Raw genomic sequence first — 25,790 nt, forward strand, 5'->3', positions numbered from 1 at the left:
TTATTGACAAGTTAGTACTAAAGTAAAGGAAAAGGGAATAGGCTGTTTGCCCGTAGTTGTTGAAGTCTCCATTCCAGATATGAATATGTTGAAGGTCATACATAATTCATCATAACTTTTGTAAGCAAAATTAATGATTTCTTCGTCAGTGATTTCCATTTTCTGCAAGCTTCCTCACGTTCATCAATGTCCTGTTGATTACTGTAGTTGTGGCACAGCTCAAGAAGTATCAAAGATCGTCATTAAGCGAAGTTAATTTCATACAGCAAGTCGTGCCATATCACACAAACAAACCAAAAAACAAAGAAACTAAAAACTGGCTAGATTAGCAGCAACTGCTTTCGCTTCTGTAGGCAACTTCGTTCTACTGGTACCTGTGAATATGTTGTCAGTCACAATGGATACAGAGAGCTCTATATTTCTCGTAGTAGTAATTGAAGTGGCAGGAACATATCGATTCTACTTTTCCATTTCAGGTCACTCAGTGGCTCTACAGTTAGCCGAGGTACAGACGGATTTGAGCAATACCATACAATGATTAGATGAAACAGAAAAGTAAACGCGTATACTTTTAACCAATTTGCTTGTCTGCTGAATTTCACGTAAAGCTATTGGAGGACTATCTCCTAATTCTGAAGTGATAAAATAGAGGCGAGTTAGTCAACATCACCTACCGTCATCTTTTGGAACTATTTACCAACAGATAATGGAATTAATCGTAAAATTATTACGCCCCACACTTAAAAGAGCAAGAATGTTCAGCGAAGAGATTTTAAGTGAAAGTTTCTTACAGCCACGCTGAGCCTCTCTGAATCAAATCTAACGACATTTTAGTGCGTTGTACACGGTGCGTGGTTGCATTCGTTCAACAAGAGATTCAGAGAGTATACATTGGACAGTAAGAAACTCTCAGATTTTAGTCTCCCATTTTTTTCCCTTTTCGAACACCGTTACGGGTTTTCATGGTGGCTTCCTTTTCATGAACCTACACAATGTTCAGAACAGATAGATCACACCTGCACTCGGTGCATCTTTCATAGGTTAAAATCCAAGTTACAGCTTGTTGAAACTTGCTTCACTATATTCAATCACAGGTGACTCAACAGTTGTAAAAAAACCGAATGATCATGGTAATCTGTTGTATTGCTTAAGTCTGGAGTACATTCTATCGCTAAGTGTTGGCATTTATAGCAGCATTAAACATGTCCAACAGTGATTTAGAGATTTGGTCAGCAGACACTGACCGTACTTAATTCGAGTCAAGCGCCATAACAACGTGACCATTCTGGGCCTATTTAAAGTAAGATGGCTTCAGAAACGACAATCGTTTTTATGGTATGAATATTTTGAGTTTGAAAACAAAACAACAACACCTGTAACACATATTAACACCTCTATAAACAATTATTATAAAGGCGATGAAATGAAATAATAAATGCTGGAAAACGTATAGTTTTATTTCCGATATTCGCGCAAAACATCTCACGAGCTATTTACACCAGCCGTCTCATATTGTGAGGAAAGGCAGCCAATAATACTCATCGACAATTCCCGAGTTACTCATATCTGCGTAAATAATGAGAGTTGACCTTATGACGCACCCACTTTCGCGATTTTTTCTTTTTTCGGTAACGGGGCACGAACCAGGACTCATAGATAATAAGTTCAGTTCGTTACCCACTGAACTACGCTCAGGCGACGTACAGTCTTTGCGTAACAAAACTTAAACAAGATTTGTTTGTGCGCGCGTTTGCTTACATACATAAACACAAACATGCATAGATACAAAACATTGCGTGGGCACCAGAGATACAAAGAACGTTAACAAACGTTTGTTATTTAAAATTGGATTTAAGCATCGTATTGAAAGAATAAGCTACACAAAGCAAAATGTAACAACAGTATCCATTTTGTTTTCTCGTTCTCGTAATAAAGGCAGTTTTATGTAAATAAATCATTTTGAAAACAAACAGGGACATTTCAATCTTGTCTGTAATGAACAGAAGTATTTCTTCTGCTAAAAAAACAACAAACTAGCACTGAACTGATGTTTCAACAGTTATGGTTTCCTCGGTTGGATGAAAAACGTATAGGAACGAGGTACCGAAATACTAGTTTTTCTATCAGCGAGTCTCATGTTCTCCTGTGTTAACATCTTTTGAAGTCGTCATGGCAACGCCATTCCACCGACAATGCTGACTTCCTTTCTTGAATAATTTGCATGCCCTTTGGCCAACGTCGTCAACATAGAAAACAATTGCTGTCTACTATTTTTCTTTTATTTTAATTTTATTGTTTTTTCCCCGCCGCGAGCAAGTGATCGATGGTATTCTATCTAGACTATGAACCACAACAAATCAAAATCCTTTTACAAATTTCTGAGACACTGTTAAAACTATTTTCAACAGTCGTTAAATTATTTCTCCGTTTAAATGGAATGGTGCCTATGGTTACACAGTTCTCTTTTACTTCGTACACGGAACATTATTATTTTTTCTTACACAGCAAAGTTACATTATTTCATATAATTTAGTTTAAAATATTTCAGTTTAACAATTGAAAACATTTCACGTCGGTTGGCCGAAAAACGTAACAATATAACAAAACGCGCAATTTGCGCTTATTTTAAGCAGCTGAGAACTACAGTTCACAATGTTATACATAATATCGTAATATGTGCCATATGAAACAAGTTTACGATTTACATTTTAACCGTAGTTCAGTCTTCAAAATAGCAATGTTCGATTTAAATACAGCACGTTAGTTTGTGTGTTTTGAATTTCGTGTAGCTGCACAAGGGCTATCTGTCTCTATTTTAGCAGTGTAAGACTAGAGGGAAGGCTGCTAATCACCACCAACGAATAATAGGATTGACCGTCGCATTATAACGCCCCTTCGGCTGAAAGGGCGAGCATGTTTGGTGCGATAGGGATTCGAGCCCGTGACCCTCAGATTACGAGTCGAGTGTCCTAACTACCTAGACACACCGGCGCAGCATGTCAGAGTTGAACACTAATGTTCATTTAAAACCAACAACTATTCAGGCTCTAACCCAACACTATTAAACATTATTCAGCTCAACACCCTAGATTCAAACTCCAACGCAACACTTCTATATTAAACACTGTTCACATCAACTTCTCAGATTCAAACTTTAACACAAAACATTCAAAATTAAGCATTGTTCAAGCACAACACCTCAGATTTAGGCTGCAACACCATATATGTTAAACACTGTTCAGCCTAACGTCTCAAATTTAGGTTCCATTACAACACATTTCAAACGAAACATTCTAATGTACAGTTGAAAATACTTCACACATAAATTCCAACATAATAATACGCTCCACATAAAATATTAATGCTCAGTTTTAAACGTTTCAAATTTGGATTCTAACATACAAGCTCTACAGATAAAATATTCCAATGTTCGGTTCTAAACATTTCAGATTTCGATTCCAAAAAAAAAAAACACGTTTTAAGAGATAAAATAATTTAATATTTAGTTTTAAACATCTCAGAAAGATTCCAACGTACTCTATCATATGCATTTGATTCTAGTACAAAACGCCATAGATGAAATACTATAACAGTTTTATTAAAAGAACATGTCAAGTCTACCCATTAGTTATTACACCACGATATTTACGCGTTATTTTCGAATTTGTTACTCCAGTTTTATAAAGTGACAATACTTAATGAACTATTCAACTAATTACGAGAAAATGCAGCCAAAATACCTCGTTTTCTCCAAAATAGTAAGATTATAACGAATTTTAAAACACTTTACACAAAGAGTAACTATCTGTTCCATCAATAATTAACCCAAAGTTTTACTAACAAATTTTTTCTTTCGTGTTCTCGACGAACACCCTAAAGACAAGGCACACAGAGGAAGGTAAACAGTTCTCTTCGTGTCTTTAGTCCCAAAGAGTTCGATGAGATCTATGTATAGCTTTTATTACTCTATCGGTTAGGCCTAAAAATCAATACTTCGCACGCCTTCTTGAGATAGGAGCAGTGAATTAAGGTAAAGCCACTAATTTTTTTTTTTTTTTTTAAATATCAAGGCAATTAGTGTAGGTGATAAAATATCAAATTGTATACTTTTAATTCAGTACTATAATTAATTACAATGCTTATTTTCTGTTCGTTTGTTGTTCCACCGCGGGTATCAAAACCCGATATTTAGCGTCATAAGCCTTAACACACATTATTGTCTCCATTAGATGGGGGGGGGCAGAATGTTTACATCAGTCACAAGAAAACAGATATTGTTAAGCATCCGGTTTCTCAGAAATACAACTCCAAATCCACTGCGACGAAGCTAAGCATATCTCCTGGTAACATTAGGAAGATAATGAACTTGATGGAAATATGGGCTTACGAGCTTGAAGCCATGCCTCAAAGCTAATGGCTGTTCCAAAAGGAAGATGTCCGAAGAAACTGTATACAACAAGACCATCCTCACTTTTCAAATGCTGCACTAATGGATTTTCTTGCCCTTTGACCTGCTTAGATATGGTGTCGTACAGAGAATTCTGCATTACTTTCTTAAAATTTTACCAAGAATTAATTTCTCTTAAAATCTATATCGCTCGCCCATTACCAAGAGCTCTGCTACCTACTTTTGACGTCACCATATTGACTAGTTTAAACGGAAAAAAAAATGCCTCCACACCAACATTACAAGTTTCATTTCCTAAGTCTCTCCAGGTATCTTCTACATTTTACTCAACATTACTTTACAAAAATGTTTCCACTAGCTGTATAATGTAGTGTCGCACTGCGTCGTGATACTAATACGCGTTTGAAAAAATTAAGTCTTCGAAGTGTTCTCCTATTTAACGTTTCTTCTAAGTTTTATCTTGATTACTTTGATCGCTCTTTTGACGTCATATTCCAAGTTTTTAACGATTTTCCTGGTTTACCGCCCTCAACGTGAAGCTAGATACGTTCCACACTTTCATGTGCGTGTTTTTCTTACAGCAAAGCCACGTTAGGCTATCTGCTGAGTCCACCGAGAGGAATGAAACCTCTGATTTTAGCGTTGTACATCTGTAGACTTACCGCTGTACTAGCGGAGGACCATTCCATGTCACAACTAATGAAATATTTTTTACAACTCAGACTACCTAGAAAATGATAAGTTTCATGTGTCTACATACACACACACACACACACACATCTAATTTAAACAAGGCATGACAAAGGTCAACAGAACAACTAAAATAAAGGATAAACTAAAACTCCACACGAAAATCACAACACTGGTGACTATTACGGCAACAAAAGTGGTGACATTTTTTTTCTGTATGGTGAAAAATCTCCTTTTATTATTTGTCATCCACCGTGTAAAATCTAACCTGGAATTTTAGTGTTGTAGGTTGTTAAGCCTGTCGTTATATCACCGAGTTTGTTATCAAAGACATAGCTACAGAATGGGTTACCAGTGCTCGTCACATAGCGGGTATCAAACACTAAATGTCAGTGTTGGAAGTTGCGAGGCTTACTGGTGAGCCACTAGGAGCGGAGCAATATGAAATTGACATATTATTAATATTCTACCACAAAGTTTGGATAATATTAATGATAATAACAATGATTAACGAAGAGTTTATAATAATAATAATTGTTAAATAATAAAAATTCGATGCAGTTAATTATCACGAACCCTCTATATGTATGAAAAAAAAAAACACGTTACAATATTCCAAACTGATGACTATGCACACTATATTCGTAAACACAAGTCACAATATGATTGCAATGTTTAGTGTGGGTGTTTTCTTAGAGCAAAGCCACATCGGGCTATCTGATGAGTCCAACGAGGGGAATCGAACCCCTAATTTTGGCATTGTAAATCCATAGACTTACCGCTGTATCAGCGGGGGTGTCAAAACGTTTACTAAGTATATTGTATCCATCTATATATCTTCTTATCTTGTATTATGTAATAATAACCTAAAAAAAAGCCAATTTAAGGCTTTTCCCGTAATTTCTCTAGTTTGCACGTCAACATCAGATGTTTAAGCTCGCGAACGTAAGGAACTTGCATGTTTATGCGCCGAAACTTGCTAATATGTTTTCATGTGCTTAATTAACATCTGTAAATTAAATAACAGCTCGAGACAGTAGTGTACATGGCTTGTATAACAGCTCCCAGAGATACAAGATTAACGATTCAGATTTAGTAAATTATCCTCTGAAACGTGAACGTGCCGTACTATATATATAAAACATTACGTTGTCAGATGATCGAAAGCTAATTACTACACGATCACTTTATTATAAAAAAAATTCTTCAGATAACACTCGTATATTAAAAACACACATACAACGCTTCCACATATCTTACTTTAAATTACAAACGTTCAGTTTACACGATTTGTGATATAAATTTTTACACTTAATACGCTGATATAAATTTTTACATTTAGAGTGAACAGTTTACTATCAATTCTGATCATTTCTACGTCCATTTCACCTACGTGATTAATATTTAACGCGTTAGATGCTGATGACATTAAATATTCATAGCCTGAATATAGTCTCATTACGTCACAGTTTCACACTAAATAACATGAACATTCACTTCCCCAAAAGGGTTTGGTTTGTTTCGAATTTCGTGCAAAGCTACTCGAGGGCTATCTGCGCCAGCCGTTCCTAATATACCAGTGTAAGACTAGAGGGAAGGCAGCTAGTCATTATCACCCACCGCCAACTCTTGGGCTACTCTTTTACCAACGAATAATGGGATTGACCATCACTTATAACGCCCCCACAGTTGAACGGTCGAAAATGATTGGGTTCTTTTGAGGATGTATCCGAGTTTTATGCGCATTTATGTCGTAGTTGCAGTTCATAAGCGAAGTGGTCTATTTTTATGCGAGAAAATTGTTTTGTTAAAAAGGTTAATTTGGTCATTTATGTTATTGCAAGACTATGTTAAATGGAAGATACAAAAACATAATTTGAACGGTTTTATTTTATATATAGTACAGCTGGTAACTTGGTGTAGCGTGGATCTAATGGGTATATATCATTGTTCCACGTATTTAGTGTATGTGTAATTTTTTTTACTTCAGTGTTTTTCGTTTTCTTCTCTTTATTAATATTAATTTTTCTGTTACTATATACATTACTGTATATATTTCTTTCTTTTATCTATACCGTTTTCATGGATATGTTCCCTTCTATGAGAGTGGTTAAGAAACAACAAAAGCCTCCACAAGAAGAAACGAGTGCCAGATGAACATCCTGTAACACTAAATTTTCTTTCGGTTGTAATAAAAACAGGTTGGATTTTCGGGTTTTCAATGGAGTGTGGAAATCCGGACTTTAATTTTGCACCTGTTTTTCGAAAAATAATTGATGTTTACTAGAATGTTGTGTTTTGTTATAAGTTTTCTCCAAATGTTGGTTATATTTTCGCTGATATCTGGAATATATGGTATGCAGTACTGTAAAGTTTTGTAGTTTGTTGTTGATCTAGGTGTATGGGTATAATTTTTTTCAACGGTTTTTGGAGAAAATCTGTTGAGGAAGTGTTGTTTTATCGCTAATTTTATCGGTTGAGCATAATTTTGTTGCTGTGTTTATTTGGTTTCTTAACATGTTGAGTTTTTTTGTTTCATGTGCTGAGTCCCAGGAAATGTATAGTCCAGTATGGATGATTTTTATTTGGATTTCTGTTTTAAATTACGTATCGGTTCTTGTGATGTTGAGAAATGCTATTCGGCTCTTTATGTCGTGTTCACAGGTGAGCTTAATGTTGGGGTGTATAGAGTTAACGTGATTGAAAAACTAAGCGTGTGTTCTGTAGATGTGGATCTGCAATTGTGTCGCCAACATATCTGTTTGTACCAGTAGAATGGTGGGTGTAAAGCTGAATTGATAAACAAATTTATTCAAAAACCAGGTACAAAACTAAAGTCCATTCTAAGTAAAAATTAAACAGACAAATACAACACCAACATTATTTATAAAATACAATGCAACAACTGCCATGAGTTATATATTAGAGAAACAAGCAGAAAAATGGAAACTAGATTCAAAGGACACACACACACAAACACCTTCACACGTATTTGAATACTGAAAATCAAATAAACACAACATAACCATAAAAACACCCACATACAAAGTAGGGAAACAAATATAAACAAACCCAAAATTAAAAAAGCCCAACTTATATAACAACTTAAACCAAAATTAAATAGACGTAAAATAAAACCTTTATATCTATACTAATTAATAACCTAACATCTAACTGCAACGCCCCCTACAATCCCGTACCCGTTTACACTCTCGTTCCTAAGACATGTATGTGCCCGGAAACAGCGAGTTGCAAACTCTGTTAGCCTGAAGATGACCTAAGAAGGTCGAAACGTTGTTCTGTACTTTATTTTAATACCTATACCAGCCATCTTGAAAATACAAACATAGAAAAGATATTTGATGATTTGTTAATTTTGAGTCTCTGAATCTCCGTTGATTAAAAAGTTTGTTTTTGTTTAAAAAAAGTTAGTGATATAACGAATAATCCTTAATTGAGAAATAATTTATGTTTAAAATTGATTTCATATTTTTAGTGGTATGACATCATGCACTTGGTTCTAGGCTAGGTGATCCTACACTATGTCTTTACTTTATGCTTATTATACCAATACTCGCAACACATACAAGGTTCCACGGCACCCCTTTGCATTCCCGTCGCTAAAGTTGTAATGGGTAGACAGTAATCGAATTATTCTCTCTGGATAAATACATGTTGGCCTTTATGACTCTGACAGATCAAGTGTGACGTGGCACACACTGGCTTTTATATAGGTTAGGTTGTCTTTATACAAGTTTTGCTTCCTTAACAGTACTCTCAGCTAATACATATATAAACCATATCAACACAGGCAGAACATCGTATGCATAAGAATAAGAAAAACTTACGTTCGCTGAAATGACCAAGTTCTTACTGTGGATCTGTAGACCCTGCTTGTCCCTAACATGGCGCCGTATCATGGGATAGAACCATTTATACTTTTAACATTAGTATTATTTATTCGGATTAGTTTAGCCCTAGCAACAACAACAGCAGTAGCTATACAAGCTTCTCCAACTTTGTTAATAATCCGAAAACCAGAAAGAAAAATGGGGAACAAAACTAATTGCTTTACTGCCGTCAAGAGAGAAACTGACCTTTCACGTAACGCATGCTATCATTCCACGCAATCTAGATTTTCTTAGACAACTCAACTACTATCAAAGAGATACCCGGCGCGTAATAGATATACACATAATTAGAAATACTGAGGTTCTTTTCCGACGCTGAAGCATTTATTGGTTGTGTTGTGTCAATTTTATAGACAGCTTATTACACACAATAATGCGGACATTAGATCCCCCCAATACACTATGAAGAATTATCCGTAAACGCTTTTCTTTAAATAAAAACAAAAATAAAATAACTTTCATAGATATGGTGGACGAATTTGTTTTTGTTTTTTAAGCGCAATGCTACAAAATGGGCTATCTGAGCTGGGTCCACTGTGGGAAATCGAACCACGGATATTCGTGTTATAAGGGTAAACCTTAGAACTGAGCTACAAGATAACTAGGACATAGTAAACAACAACAATAAAACAAACACTTTTAAATATCTAACGAGAACTCTGACTATTCTGTTTTGATATGTCTACCCCCGAAAAAAGTTTATTTTAAAATATTAACGGGAAACAAAATGTACGCAAGAAAATTGGACACCTTGGTCTAAGTGTTATTTACATGTTCTTGTATAGCTTTGCAGCAATTGTGAGAGCTTTCAAAACTCGATTGATCCTATTATGATCAAAAATGCATTCACACACACTTGAGCCAATCCCAAAATCCATAAAACTCTCCCTTGATGTCTATTATGAAAATTCCAGAAGTCAGAACGTGGTTATTAACTTCGAATAATCACTTGTATAATCCAACCCAATTCTGATATAAATCTTTGGATCTAACATCGAGTACTTCCAAATATGATATGTTTTCACCCCCCCCTCCCAAAAAATGTTAATTTGCTAGTTTTAGAATTTTGACGTTAACCTAAAGAGTGGGGTATGTTTTTGCCATGATCTCTCAGATTTACTGTATAACTCTGCTAAACACTAAGCAATGTCTAACACAGTTTATAGTCGAAACGCCGAATTTAGATGTTTGTTTTATATAGTTTATAACACGTTAATACAAATCTTTAAATAAATTGGCTGATTCAAATTTCGGAACACCCATAACCTTCTCCTTTCTGGGGCTTCTATCATGAGTATATTTATTTTTATTCGATATTTGTGTGACGAAGGGAGGGGTTAAGCCTATATAAAAAATAAAGTCGTCTTTTATCCTAAAATTGTCGGAGGACATGATGAGCTTTGGTATTGCCCGACATGCCTTTTCGGCAGTAGCGTGCAAAGCATACAGTGAAACTGTAAATAAACTACTGTGTCCTCGTTATCAGAATCCTGCACAGGGTCAGAATAGAAATAATTGTTAAAAATGTTACCGGTCTTGTTATGATGTCACACAAACTGACCACGCTTCTTTGAACAAATAAATAATTAAATGACGACCTTCCAATGCAGTTAATCATTAATATATGAAATCGTCGTCAAAGCCAGCTATCTACAAAGACCAGTGTTACAAAATTAATAACTAATAAAATTACTTGTAATTTTTCTTACTCCACACAGGGGGCCCGGCATGGCCAAGCGTGTCAAGGCGTGCGACTCGTAATCTGAGGGTCGCGGGTTCGCATCCCCGTCGCGCTAAACATGCTCGCCCTTTCAGCCGGGGGGGGCGTTATAATGTTACGATCAATCCCACTATTAGTTGATAAAAGATTAGCCCAAGAGTTGGCGGTGGGTGGTGATGACTAGCTGCCTTCCCTCTAGTCTTACACTGCTACATTAGGGACGGCTAGCACAGATAGCCCTCGAGTAGCTTTGTGCGAAATTCAAAAACAAACAAACAAACAATACTCCAGACAAACATATACTGAATCATAAACTACTGCAAAGTCAACAGATAATGAAACCTAACACAAGAGTTTCGAAAACACAGCGGTACAAATCAACATAGATCAGACACTATTCTTTCGACACACACACAACAAGAAAATCCAAATACTGAAGATGTTTCTTTGTAATAATTTGTTTTTATGTTAAATGCAATCCTATAAGATTTAATATATAACTGTGCTTATCACTGCAGAAATCGAGCTCTAAGTTTTAGCGTCATAAACCCTCTGGGCTTACCCCTGAGCCTCCCACCCGGTGATGAAAAGAGGAGAGATAGCCTACTCTATACCTTTGTGTTAAACTTCAAACAAATAATATATACGCATTACTGCAATATTAACAAACAATACAACTGGCTTTGAAACAATAGACAGTATTCTAACGTAAAAATTAACGGACATTGACACCTGTTGAGTGTGTGTTCTAATATCATGCGCAACTACAAAAATAGACATTCACACCTCTTGTGTGCATGTATGTGGTTTAACGTCATGCGCCACTATAAAAATTAACAGGCATTGACACCTTTGGTGTGTTGTGTAAGAATGAGAGTAGACTCACGTGACCTCTATCAATGAAGTATTACAATGTTCTAGAAATTCTGTTGAATTAAACAAGCTGTAATTACTAAATATTCGCTTCTATTCGGCGAAAGGCGTTGGTTTCGTTTCGAATTTCGCGCAAAGATATGAGGGCTATCTGCACCAATTGTCTCTAATGTAGCAGTGAAAGGCAACTTGTCATCACCATCCATCGCCAACTCTTGGGTTAATATTTTACCATCGAATAGTAGGATTGTCCGTCGTATTATGACGCCCCCATATCTGAATAAGCGAGCATGTATGGTGGGACTGGGGTTCGAACCCATGGCCCTTTGATTGACAGTCAAGTTCGCTAACCATACGGGGTGAAAGGCCTCATTGGCACAAGATATTGCAGAAGCAACAAGGTTGATGTATTATTACATATTCTTCTTTGCCTCAACTACAAGCTCTGAGAACTGTCATAAAACTTATCAGGAATATTTATATTTAAAAATAAAAGGTTATAACTTCAAAACTGAAAGTGTTAGTTTCACTGGAAACTTTGAATGTGAATATTTGATTAACGATGTTGTCCTGTAAAATAGACTATCTACAACAAGTATCACAAAATCAACACACAACGAAATATATTACAATGTACTGATATTACCATTAACAGCAAGGGCAATTAAATGCTTTGCAAAGTCATTAAACTTTGCAAAGTTCAAAATTTCATTGGATAGTCAGCACTGTTACACTAAAGAAAACCAAGCCTTACTAATCTTTTGTCATTCTTTGAAAATATTACTGCATATGCAGATGAGTAAGGGTAAGCATTTTGTGTATCTGGATTTTTAAAAAGCAAATGACAAGGTGCTACATAAAATACTGGTAAAAATCTCTCTACAGACATTGATGATAAATCAGCTAATTAGATACAAGAGTGGCTAGATGGAAGAAAGCATAAGATTGTTAAAAATGTAATTCAGTGAGATAGGATAAATCTAAAAAGTTGGATACCTTAGTGCTCAGTCTTAGAACCTTTAGTCTTTCTGGTTTACATCAAACATGTAGATGAAGGAATGGTCAATAAACTAAATCTGCTGATGATATTAAAGTCTTGTTGCTGAATGTGAGTAGGATGCTGTTGCTTTACAAAAGGATTTAGATCACTAAGTGACTTGGATAAATAAATAACAGATTATTATAGTTTCAATTACAGGTATAATTTGGATAGTAATACTCTTTCAACAGTGTCATGAAAAAAAGGGATCTTGTTGTAATGGTTGACCAGTCTTTTAAGCCATCCAAGCAATGTAATGTTGTTAATGGTAGGAAAAATATGATTTTATGTTGTATCTACAGAAATATTGAATACAAGTCTAAAGATGTTATAAGTTTATTGCATAGGTCAATGGTTAAGCCACATTTGGAGTACTGTGTTCATTCTTAAGCTCCTGAACTGAAGAAAGACATTGAATTGTTGGAGGTTTCTTAGAATTGTGGCTTGGATGAAAAGATTGTCATATAAGGGGAGGTTGAAACATCTTAAACTGTTTTCTTTTGAAAAAAGAAGAAGGGTTAGAATGAATCCAATGGAAATGTTTAAAGATTGTTGATGGAATTTATAGTGATGATGCATCAATTTTTAATATACTTAATAGTGAGAATAGTAGGACTATAAATTTTGGCAGGGTAGGAGTCATTTTCAGCTCAGACATTTTTATTTTTCTAACAGGGTGGTTGGTCTTTAGAAATGGTTACCTTTGCATGTTGTGGAGGTAGTAAATTTAAGAAAAAGCTCGACTAACATATGATAAGGGCTACTATTGAGTTTTTTTAAGTTTTAGTTTAGAGCAGTGGTTCCCAACCTTTTTTATGCCCTGCACCCATAAAAAATTTAATATGTTCTCGCACCCCTCACAGTAATTATTTATTTAAGAATAAAGATGAAGGTGGCCAAAACAAGATTTCGGTTTGCGCTAGTGACGGTAGAAACGATAGTTTATCGTAACAAGGTAAAAAGCTACGTCTGTAACAAGAAAAATAAGAGATAAAAATCGAACGTAATTTTTGAATATGTAGGACAGTACCCTTAATGTAAACAAAAAAAACAACAACTAAAATGTTATCTCGTACCCCCTGGAACGCTATTTCGCACCCCTGATTGGGAACCACTGGTTTAGAGGATGGGATAGCCTAGCCTAGATGAGCCAATCTCCCTTGGTGTCCGTAATTAGCTATATGCATTACCAGGTTGATTTTCAGTTTCACTCTTAAGTGTTTAGCTTGCTCTGATAAGAAAATAATATTAACTACACAATCTTTTCAACCTTCATCCCTAAACAACAACATTAAAATATAATCAGAACAACACAAGTTGACTAACATACGTGATTTCTCAATTTAAGTCATCATCATAATGCACTGATACTGGGTTCATTTATAACTTGTAAAAGAGGCTCAAATGAATTCTAACAGAACAATTTAATGGGTGTGTAAATGTAATTGAACTGTGGCAAACTAATTTTTATGACAGTTTCTAACTCTAAGTTAAACAGATTTTCAAGAAAATTCACTGCATGTTTGAGAATTACTACATATACTTCTGTATCTCAAAACAATTCCAGCCAGTAATGCTCAATAATATTACTAAGGGCTCACAAAATATCCTGCAGTCTCGCTCGTTAACTTCGAAGCTAAGCCTAAATGGTGACAACATTCTGTGCAACAAACTAAATCTAAAGTATCCGCTAGCAACTTCAGAAGTTTGAAATATGTTATTCAATTATTTCCATCTCAATTTCGCTGAGTAATTCATTAGGTTACTTTGCGACAGTATATCAAAGCCATTCGTGTTAATTCACGAAAAATACAATTGCCTCTCATATATAACTCTTGGTAACGTCCTGATAGGTATGTATTCTATATATAACCAGCAATATCGTTCTAATTAATTAAATACTAATGTAAAAATCAACTCGCAGATCCCCCAACACACAACACAGACAACTTAGAACCAAACACTTAACTTTGCATAACTTAACCTTCAACTTTATTTCTACATAATGATCTTCTAATCTCGATTACAAACTCAATTTAAAACCTAACAATCATAAATAAGCTTCTGAAGTTTTCATTGCATTAAACTCTATTCTACACATGGAAATATTTTGGCTGCTATACTGCCGGTTTTCACGTTTAACGGTTAAGCCTTTAGACGAGGGTAGTCAACAGTCGCAACCTTATTATGAAAACTAAAATCTTGTGACGAAACATTAAAGCTGAAGACGACGGCAGCATTACTAATGTTTGTTAACAAAACAAATGCCCCACTGTAGCAAGTTAAAAGCACGTTACAAAAAAATAAAGGCTGAAGAAAGCTGCAGTTTTAGAGTTCAAAATTTGTTACGAAAAATAAAATAAAAATATTAGATGGGTTCTATTCATTTTCAATCGACCCTATAGACTTAAAAATACTTATAATAGACTAAACCTAGTTTTATGTTAAATATTTTATGAAGATTATTCCCAAAACTGTTAAAAATAGAAGCTAATTTAAAAAAGTGCTTTAGAAGGCCTAAGATAAATGGGTTCGCGTGCTCTCTCTCTTTTTTAAATGTATTATATACACTACAAGCAGATGTATTTATAATAAATTGTACTGTTTAGTTGTAACAATCTCCTAAGATAACGGCCTGGCATGGCCAAGCGCGTAAGGCGTGCGACTCGTAATCTGAGGGTCGCGGGTTCGCGCCCGCGTCGCGCTAAACATGCTCGCCCTCCCAGCCGTGGGGGTGTATAATGTGACGGTCAATCCCACTATTCGTTGGTAAAAGAGTAGCCCAAGAGTTGGCGGTGGGTGATGATGACTAGCTGCCTTCCCTTTAGTCTTACACTGCTAAATTAGGGACGGCTAGCACAGATAGCCCTCGAGTAGCTTTGTGCGAAATTCCAAAACAAACAAACAATCCTAAGATGACTAACGCAATACGTTTGAGCAAGAGTCAACTTTATCATCCTCTGAAAAAAATGTTTAAAAATCAATGCTGATTACAATAACATCTTCCGTGACGAATGAGGGAAATGTGAACAGACACTAAACTCTAAGCACACCAAACAATTATCGTAAATTATCGTATATAAAAACCAGAATTTGTCCTTTTAGAATATTAGGAAGCTTATTTACACAAGCAACAAAGCCGCATCGGGGCATCTGCTGTGTTCACCAAGGAGAATAGAGCTCCTGCTTTTAGCGTTGTAAATCCGTAAACTTACCGCTGTCTCAGTGGGGGAATATTTACATACGTTAATTAAGGCTAATAACTTGGGTTAGAATACAAGTTAAGTTAAAAGTATATACGTGAATACTTAGAAAACAGCTTATACATATAGCTTTAGGCCATTACTATTGTAGTAATCGTCATTAGGATTAGGCTACTTCCTGACGATGGTTACGCTAATGTTGTCGAAACGATGCTGGTTAAAAACGTGATTTTTAGCATGGAGAATGGCAATTTATTCAACTACTATTATTAATCCTAGACGGCTAGTTCTAAGATACTGAAGTTTATTTGTTTATTTCGAACTTTCGCGCAGAGCTACACAAAGGACTATTTATGCACAGCTGTCCATAAATCTGAAAGGTTTAGGAAAAGTAAGTATTCATCAGCACCCATTGCCAATATCTGGACTACCTACTACCTTCAGATTCATAATCATATTTTCTTGGACTAGTAAAAGTTTTTTACGAAGCCATAAATCCATTGAGTTTTTCACAAGAGACTGTATTTAAGACGGTTTCCCATTTCTCTCTTCAAGTAGTTTTTTTGTTCAACAACTTAAATCAATAATGCGATTGTATTGTTGTAGAAACGAGACGCAAACAACAAACCTTCAGATTCGCAGACCTGTACATTGACCACTAGACCACGCCCGGCCTTGATATAACCTAGCAGTTTTAAAAATAGTGTAATCGTTAGTTTCAATGGTTGCTTTGCAACCTATTACTGAGTGAAACCAAAGGCAACATGAGCGACTTAACGAAAACCTTTTTAACAATGCCTTACTTTTTAAATTAATACTTACTATTAATTCTTCCAACCTCTTATTTAACTTCAAAATGTTTCTAATTATTTGAGTTAATGTTTCCAGCGATGACATTGACTCTTTACTTCCATGTATTAATTGAATTTTAATGGCATACTGTGAGCCTTATCATTATTTTAATCTTCCAAGCACAATTCGCTGGCCAAGTTAACTTCTTTAACACAATAGAAAATCACTTAATACCACCTCTAGAAATTCACTTTTAACACATCCAAGCCTTTTGCTGAATAAAGGCAAACATTTTAATAGGGATCTAGGTAAAACACTGTTACTGCTATATGGGAAGTATCATAAACATGATACAAATTACAAACATGTTACCTATTAACTGTCCTTTAGCCACATTAAACTATCTGCTGTGTTCACCATAGAGTCGAACCCCCGATTTTATCGTTGTAAGTCCGTAAACTTACTACCATTGAATAGTTCAGTGAAGAGAGAAGAATTTAAAAATCATACCTTTTATTTTCCTATTATTAATAACCTAGAAGCTATAGGTTATACGAATAACGTAGTATGATATATGTTAAGAAATACAACTAATGTCCACGTGAAACAATTTAATTTCTTAGGTTTTACAGTACTTATATGTATTAGTTTCATCAGAGCCAGGACTATTTTAATATACAATCACACCATATGCATTTGATTAAATGGATGTGATACAGAATACGGTAGGTAGTTGTAAACAAAACTGAAGGATTATAACAGTGTAATGGTGTGTAAACAGATTACGGTACAATATTGTTAAGCAAAACTGAAGTACAATAACAGTGTAATAATGTGTTAAAAGATTATGGTACAATATTGTTAAACAATACCGCAGAACAATAACAGTGTAATGATGTGTGAACAGATTACGGTACAACACTGTCAAAAATACCGAAGAACAAAAACAGTGTAATGATATGTGAACAGAATACAGTACAATATTGTTAAACAATACTGAAGTACAATATTGTTAAACAATACTGCAGAACAAAAACAATGTAATGATGTGTGAACAGATTACCGTACAACACTGTCAAACAATACTGCAGAACAAAAACAGTGTAATGATGTGTGAACAGATTACAGTACAATATTGTTAAACAATATTGACGGATTATAAGTGTATTGATGTGTGATCTGAGCTCGAATTACCGTCATCAATCCCACGCTTAAAACGTGTAACCCCAAGCTGCTGGACTATCTTGCAACTGTGTGTGTTTGTAGGGGGGTGAGCTTTTTCACAACTCTTTTGAATGAAGTCTTCGAAAAAAAAATTAAGTTCAAACCACCACCTTACAACGCACACACACCTCTAAAAGTATTTAATTCTAGCCGTGCGAACGACACATCATTTCATGTGACGTAACTACATAATATTATATTATTATCATCATCTCACGAGTTATTTACCGACTCTTCAACCATTCACAGTGTTGGACTACGTGACATGATATAGCTAACATGTTAGAAATAGAAGAAAAGAAACCAGCTAGTGGCATTTATCAACTTAAAATGCCTTATTTTCTCATAAAGAATTGGAAAAATTCTCATTGGAAAAATAAAGCAGTATGCTGAAACAGTTTTGAACACCTTGCGTGGTGAAACAACGAATGTGTTTGTTCTTACAGACAATTGAAAATTCCACTTGATTGTGGATAATATTTAAAACCTTACAATCGTCTTCCGTGATGCATTACGTATTTAACAAAACTAAATGTAAAAATAACATCTCAGCCTTTTTTACATTACCAAGTCTTTCCAGTGAACAACAGAATCATCAGCTATGTTGGAATACGCTAATCAGTACGTATATCTGAGTTGTTTCGAATTAGCTTAACCGAAACGTTGAAACAACTTTACTTAATATTTATACTGAAAAGTGTTAATATCATGAATCGACTAGTTTCATGTTAGTAGGTAAAAAATGCAGTTACAGTGTTTTTTCCTTGTCTTTCTAAAGTGCTTAAACTCAAACATACTAACCACTAGTGCCAACCACTTGCTTTTGGTAGCGTTGCGACCATCTTCATCTTCCTGGTTTTGTTTTCCATTTCCTACTTCTTTAACATCATCAAAGGATGCTCTCGATCCACGACGAGAGGAGATGCGAGACGTTGAAGCGTCTGAGTATTCTGTAGTGTCACTGTCAGCACTGCACAAACGAGATCTGCCTATTCGTTCAAGAATAACATTTTGTTCTGGCCTCATCGCTTCCGTTGATGCATGTTCCTGTAATGGCGTGCTTGTGGTTAGTACAAGCTCAGGGATACTTTGGGCCTCAGGAGTGTTATGACTGTTTCTTCCCTCTAGCAAAACCTGAGGGTATTCCTGTATATGATCATCCAAAGGTAAATCAACAGCATCCCTCTCAGTGACATCTAACAAGTCTGATCCAAGATCAGAAGACCAGTTGACACTGTCATCCAGACTGCTGTTTCTGGTCGTTGACAACCAGTCCTCTGTAGACCATCGAGATAATTGTTCTCTGACAGCGTTTTTACCTGGATGATTCTGTAAGGCTTCATCAGTGATTTCTGAATCGCAGGTTGTGTGCAGAAGAACCTCAGATTCACTACTTTCTACAGTCTTTTCAAGACCATTATGACTTTGACGAGGTGCTTGGCCTACTTCAATTTCATTTTGATTTACACCCTTATTATCCTTGGTAATCAACATTTTAGTTACTTCTTTTTGGTCCAACTCGCTCATTGGAATATCGGAATTATCGTTTTTGTTCAAAACATGGTGTAAATGATCTTTTGAAAAATAAGAGTCACTGGTGAGAGGAGGTGCTTCATTAAGTTGATCTTTATTTATTACTTGATTTACGAATGCATTCCATTGATCTTGTTTCTTTACATCTTCCTCTAAAAAATTGTCCTCATTTACTTCACTAACAGGTGAGACAGAGCTTACTTTCATCTTATCTTGTAGGGCCCTATTTTCATCCAACAGTAGATTATTTTGTTCTGGAGGACCCTCGAAGGAAGAACTGTCGAATGAAGCGTCCACTTTTTCCTCATGCACTTCAGAAATGTCCATTTCTTCTGGACTCTCAACAGGGGAAGCACATTGCAAATTATTTACTTCTGAATAAGTTATTTTCAACTTATTACTTTGAAATACATTAACAGGATCTTCATTCATTTCTTGAAGAGATTTACGATCCATTTCATTACTACGTTTTTTACAAAGTACTTTCTGTTCCTTGTGCATTTTCGTTTTGAATTCCTCTTCTGAATTAACAGCAACCATAACATAATGTTCAGTTTCTTGCTCATGTGTTTCAAGAGGATAGTTATCATTTGAACTAACTGCAGGAAAACCGAAGTTTTGCTTTTGGTTTTCGATGGTCGATGTCTGAAGCATTTCTGAAGGATAAACATTATTTGAATCAGCAGAGAATTCCTCCTCCTTCTCTAGAAAACCAACAACATCTACAACCTTTTTTTCTTTAAATGTTTTGACAGGTTGACTGTCTTTTGAATCAATGCCGGATGTGACAAAAACTTGATTATAAGTATCTGAAAAACAATTATCACTTGAATGAACGCCTTTATTGAATTCCTTCACTTGTTCCTCACTTACTGTGGAAGGAAACTTACTTTCTGAATGAGATGATTTGAGATCTCTGTAATAAGTCACTGCTGGAGAGCAACTATCATTTGAACCAACAAACGGTCCTGCTTGTACTTCTGAAGATTTTTTACCACTGGAAACAACAGTAGTTTTTTTCTTATATGAGTCTGATAAATGGTTAGTCTTTGGCTCATCAGAATTATCCATTGGCAGTTGAACTTCTGGCATATATGAATTATCTGATCTCATAAATTGTACATTATAATCTTGATAATGTGCCAATGTGTCCTCTTTTATATTGTTCTGAACATCTTGAGAGGTATGCACACTACTTTGTTCTTTGCCTTCCTGTCCAACACCTCGGATGTTTCCTTGGTAATTGCAAACATCTAACTGATCGCCGATGGCTTCATCAAGAAAACTTCCGTGCCCAGAGCTCTGTGTAGGTACATTGTGAAAATTCGAATACTCTTTGTTCTGCTTCATTTCCAAAGGGGGATTAACAAAATCTGTAGATTCTCTTGATGGTTCACTACCTTTATACATTTCACGAACGTTACTTTCTCCATCTTTACTTAACGTAACACTGACTTTGGAATCAGATTCAGAGCCGTGTTTTGTAGGAGAAGCAGAGCGTTTATACAACCAACTACTAGAAGAAAAATCCATGCCTTTTTCATGAACTTGTTGGATATGTTGGATATCACACTTTAATGGGGCTTCTGGAAGCTTCCTACGAATTTCGCTGTTTATGGGCATGCGTTTTGGTATTACTCCTACATTCTGCCCCTGAAACTTCGTCAAAGGTTTTTTAAGGCAGTTGTTTTCAACAAAGTACTTCTCGGAATAATCCAGCAAATGAGACTTCTGACCAACAGAAGAACTGGTACTTCTCTGCTGGTAATTGGGTATTTTACTCTTTAGAGCATACAAAGAACATACATCAGGTAATTGTTTTCCAGTTGGTTCCTGAGTTTTATTTTTCTGTTCTGAAATATTTAGTTGGGGTCCACAAACAGACCCAAGATACCGCTGTTCAGCACGCTCCCATTCATACAAACAACCAGTTATATCTGCTACAACCATGTCCTCTGATTCACAGCGGATATAGTTTTCTGGAAAGTTATCAAAATTTGATTCAACAGGCAAACTTGAAGTGGCCTGGATGTCTGTCATGTCTGCGCTGTATTCAGAAGAAAACGTTGTCGGGCTTGAAAATGGTGGTTCTGATAGAGGAGAGTGTTTTAAATAAGCTTCGTTGTGTGTAGCACTGAGTTCAGCAAGTCTCTTCCTCAATAATTTATTGACAGTCATATCAATAAATAAAGATTCTGAATCAACGTCTTCTCTTTCGGAATGACCAGTCGACACAGTTGATGATGAAGTGATATCCTTCTCTTCATCAATGCATATGGAGCTCCTCAGGGTGTTCAGACTGTCTATTTGCTTTTGAATTTTGCCTAAATCTTGAGGAAAATTTTGTGCAGCTCGGAGAAGCACTTCAGAAATTCCACCAGCAGTGACAGCAGCCTTTTGTAGAGATTGAGCCATTAGGCCTAGCTGCTCTAGATCTCCATCGCTAATACGAGAAGCATTTCTTCTGTAGTCACTGTAATCTAGCGAAGAAAAAATGTCCTTTCTCGCTACTGAATCTTCACCACTTCTGTAAGTGTCATCATTTTCTTCAGCATTTAGTTCATTTGAATCTCCACACATCGAAGTAACATCACGGCTTCTGTCCAGTCTAAAACTATTGTTCAACAAGTCAGCTGGTTCCACTGTGAAACCGGAATGTGTGCTAGTGTTGTCGACACTATCTGTTGAAATATATGAACTGAGTTTAGTCCTTAAGTCATTACCATCTCGCGACAGAATGTCGTAGACAGCTGAGTCAGCAGAATGCACTGAGTCTTGTTCTGCTACTTCCCCTCCACAATTTATGATAGACAGAAGTTGGCCAATAACCGCTTGCTGCTCATATAAAAGAATTTCCAACTTTTCTAGTTTTTCCCACATCCTAACGTATTCTTGCGATAATAAATCGACTGCTCGCCAAGCATACCTCAATTCTACCTCCAGCTCGCTAAGCCTACCTCCCATTCTTTCCATGAAGGCGTCCACAGCTTTCTCCACATGAGCATTCAGTGTGCTATAATAAGATGGACTAAATTTACTTTTCTTCCTTCCGTCCATGATAGATTAGTTGTGTGTGTTTTTTCCCCTCGCAGAATTTTGGATCATAAAACCTTTTTGACAGACGTGAGGCACAACATGGCAAAGGACGTAAGTATACTTTTGGCAACATCTAATACATATTCCACACTGTTCTCATTCACGAAGATACAGTTTCGTTATTGTACTTGCCACAACTTCATACTAATGACAATGAGGAACCAACACTTACTTTCTTTAGCTCACGACTCCACTAAGAAGAGTGAGTCGGCTTCGTTCTATATAAGTTCTGGGCGTACTAACACGCAAACACAGAACAGATAACGAAAAAAACATCTTTCAGAGAAGCATATGAAACTCTCCAGTAAGGCAGACACCATACTAACAGTCTTGTAAGTGAACATACATCCTTACAGAAACAAGCAGGCAAGGTATAAATTATATATACAACTAAAACGTTACCTGAAGAAAAATATACTGGCAACACCACACGATAGGCAGCTAACTATAAAGTATAGCTTGTTTGTTCTCTCAAAAATTCAAAGTATTGTTATTGGATTGAGTTAGATGCACGTAATCTCATGATACAGTAGAAGATAACATTCACCTCGGTGTACAACGCTGATTCAACAACAAGTTTTAAGAATGTTAGCGTGTTGTCCTGACGAGCATCCTCGTGCAGGGACTGCCACTACGGTCAACAAATGGTGAGACTGAAACGCCAATGGCTGAACGATCGTAGGACGTGCCATTACCAGCACGCGGGGAGAGGCGGTGGTTTTATCAATATCCTGAAATATATTTTCACTTGACGACTCACAATCTATTGCACAAGCTTAGCATTTAACACTCGTCATTTTGATGCATACGTTAATGTCTGGCGCTTCGAGGTTACTACGACAAAATCACTACCTGTGAAAGTTTAATATGCTGCAAACTGATGTCTGCAGCCTGTTTAGTCTGTAGAAACTATAAAGAATCAATACACCACTTCTGAACACTATTGTCTATTCTCGTCATTTTCTATTGAGATTATTATTTTTTAAATACATATTACAACACGTATATATGACTAGCAACTACGAGTCGTTTTGACACACTACGATCTAATGATTTACAACGCCATTTTCTATTGAGATTATTTTTTAAATACATATTACAACACGTATATATGACGAGCAACTACGAGTCGTTTTGACACACTACGATCTAATGATTTACATTTCTACAATCAGGGATCGATTCCCCTAGGTGGACTCAGCAGATAGCCCTATATGGCTTTGCTGTAAGAAAACACACACACTACACGAGTGGTGTTATTTCAGTGACCAATGACAGCTGTTCGTTATTAGATATCTAACAGTATATTATATCCTAACAAAGCAGAAGCCATTACAACATTAATATTAGACTGACATATTCTGCTGCTCACTCATCAAGTGATTACATGTTAAACCTAAACTGACACACTGTTCACTTATCAACTGGTTACACATTACACCTACACTGACACATACTACCACTCACTCACAAACTGGTTACACATTACACCTACACTGACACATACTACAACTCACTCATTAACTGGTTACACATTACACCTACACTGACACATACTACCACTCATTCACTAACTGGTTACACATTACACCTACACTGACACATACTACCACTCATTCACTAACTGGTTACACATTACACCTACACTGACACATACTACCACTCACTCACAAACTGGTTACACATTACACCTGCACTGACACATACTACCACTCACTCACTAACTGGTTACACATTACACCTACACTGACACATACTACCACTCATTCACTAACTGGTTACACATTACACCTACACTGACACATACTACCACTCACTCATTAAATGGTTACACACTAGACCTACACTGACATACACACTATTCACTTATCAACTGGTTACACATCAGACCTATAGTAGCATTTACTACCACTCATTCATCAACTGGTTACACATCAGACCTACAGTGGCATTTACTACCACTCATTCATCAACTGGATACACATTACACCTACACTGACACATATTACCACTCACTCACTAACTAACTGATTACACGCGAGACCTACACTGACACATATACTGCTCACTTATCAACTGGTTACACATCAGAACTATACTAACACATACTGCCACTCACTCATTAACTGGTTACACACTAGACCTACAGTGACACATACTACCACTCACTCATTAAATGGTTACACACTAGACCTACACACTGTTCACTTATCAAGTGGTTACACATCAGACCGACAGTGGCATTTACTACCACTTATTGATCAACTGGTTACACATCACAAGTACAGTGGCATTTACTACCACTTATTGATCAACTGGTTACACATCACAAGTACAGTGGCATTTACTACCACTCATTCATCAACTGGTTACACATCACAAGTACAGTGGCATTTACTACCACTCATTCATCAACTGGTTACACATTAGACCTACACTGACACATACCACCACTCATTCATCAACTGGTTACACATTAGACCTACACTGACATATACCACCACTCACTCACTAACTGGTTACACATTACACCTACACTGACACATACTACCACTCATTCATCAACTGGTTACACATTACACCTACACTGGCACATACTACCACTCACTCATTAAATGGTTACACATTAGACCTACACTGACATACACACTGTTCACTTATCAACTGGTTACACATCAGACCTACACTGACACCACTGCTCACATCAACTGGTTACACATCAGACCTACAGTGGCATTTACTACCACTCATTCATCAACTGGATACACATTACACCTACACTGACACATATTACCACTCACTCACTAACTAACTGATTACACACTAGACCTACACTGACACATATACTGCTCACTTATCAACTGGTTACACATCAGAACTATACTAACACATACTGCCACTCACTCATTAACTGGTTACACATCAGAACTATACTAACACATACTGCCACTCACTCATTAACTGGTTACACACTAGACCTACAGTGACACATACTACCACTCACTCATTAAATGGTTGCGCACTAGACCTACACTGACATACACACTGTTCACTTATCAACTGGTTACACATCAGACCTGCAGTGGCATTTTCTACCACTTACTGATCAACTGGTTACACATCACAAGTGCAGTGGCATTTACTACCACTCATTCATCAACTGGTTACACATTAGACCTTCACTGACACATACTACTACTCACTCATTAACTAGTTACACATTAGACCTACACTGGCACATACACTGCTCACTTATCAACTGGTTACACATCAGAACTATACTAACACATACTGCCATTCA

General features: G+C 36.3%; 1 protein-coding gene across 1 annotated transcript in view; it reads right to left on the minus strand.

Annotated features, from left to right (window-relative positions):
• The window catches only part of LOC143239441 (uncharacterized), a 94,039-nt gene extending 70,914 nt beyond the window's left edge, over positions 1-23,125 (minus strand). Inside the window, 1 exon segment of the mRNA XM_076480499.1 lies at positions 18,662-23,125. Coding sequence (XP_076336614.1) covers positions 18,662-22,450 — 3,789 coding nt within the window. The 5' untranslated portion in view covers positions 22,451-23,125.
• Between the last annotated feature and the right edge of the window lie 2,665 nt (positions 23,126-25,790).

Source organism: Tachypleus tridentatus, chromosome 13 (genome assembly GCF_004210375.1).
Source record: "Tachypleus tridentatus isolate NWPU-2018 chromosome 13, ASM421037v1, whole genome shotgun sequence".
NCBI classification, from domain to species: Eukaryota; Metazoa; Arthropoda; class Merostomata; order Xiphosura; family Limulidae; genus Tachypleus; species Tachypleus tridentatus.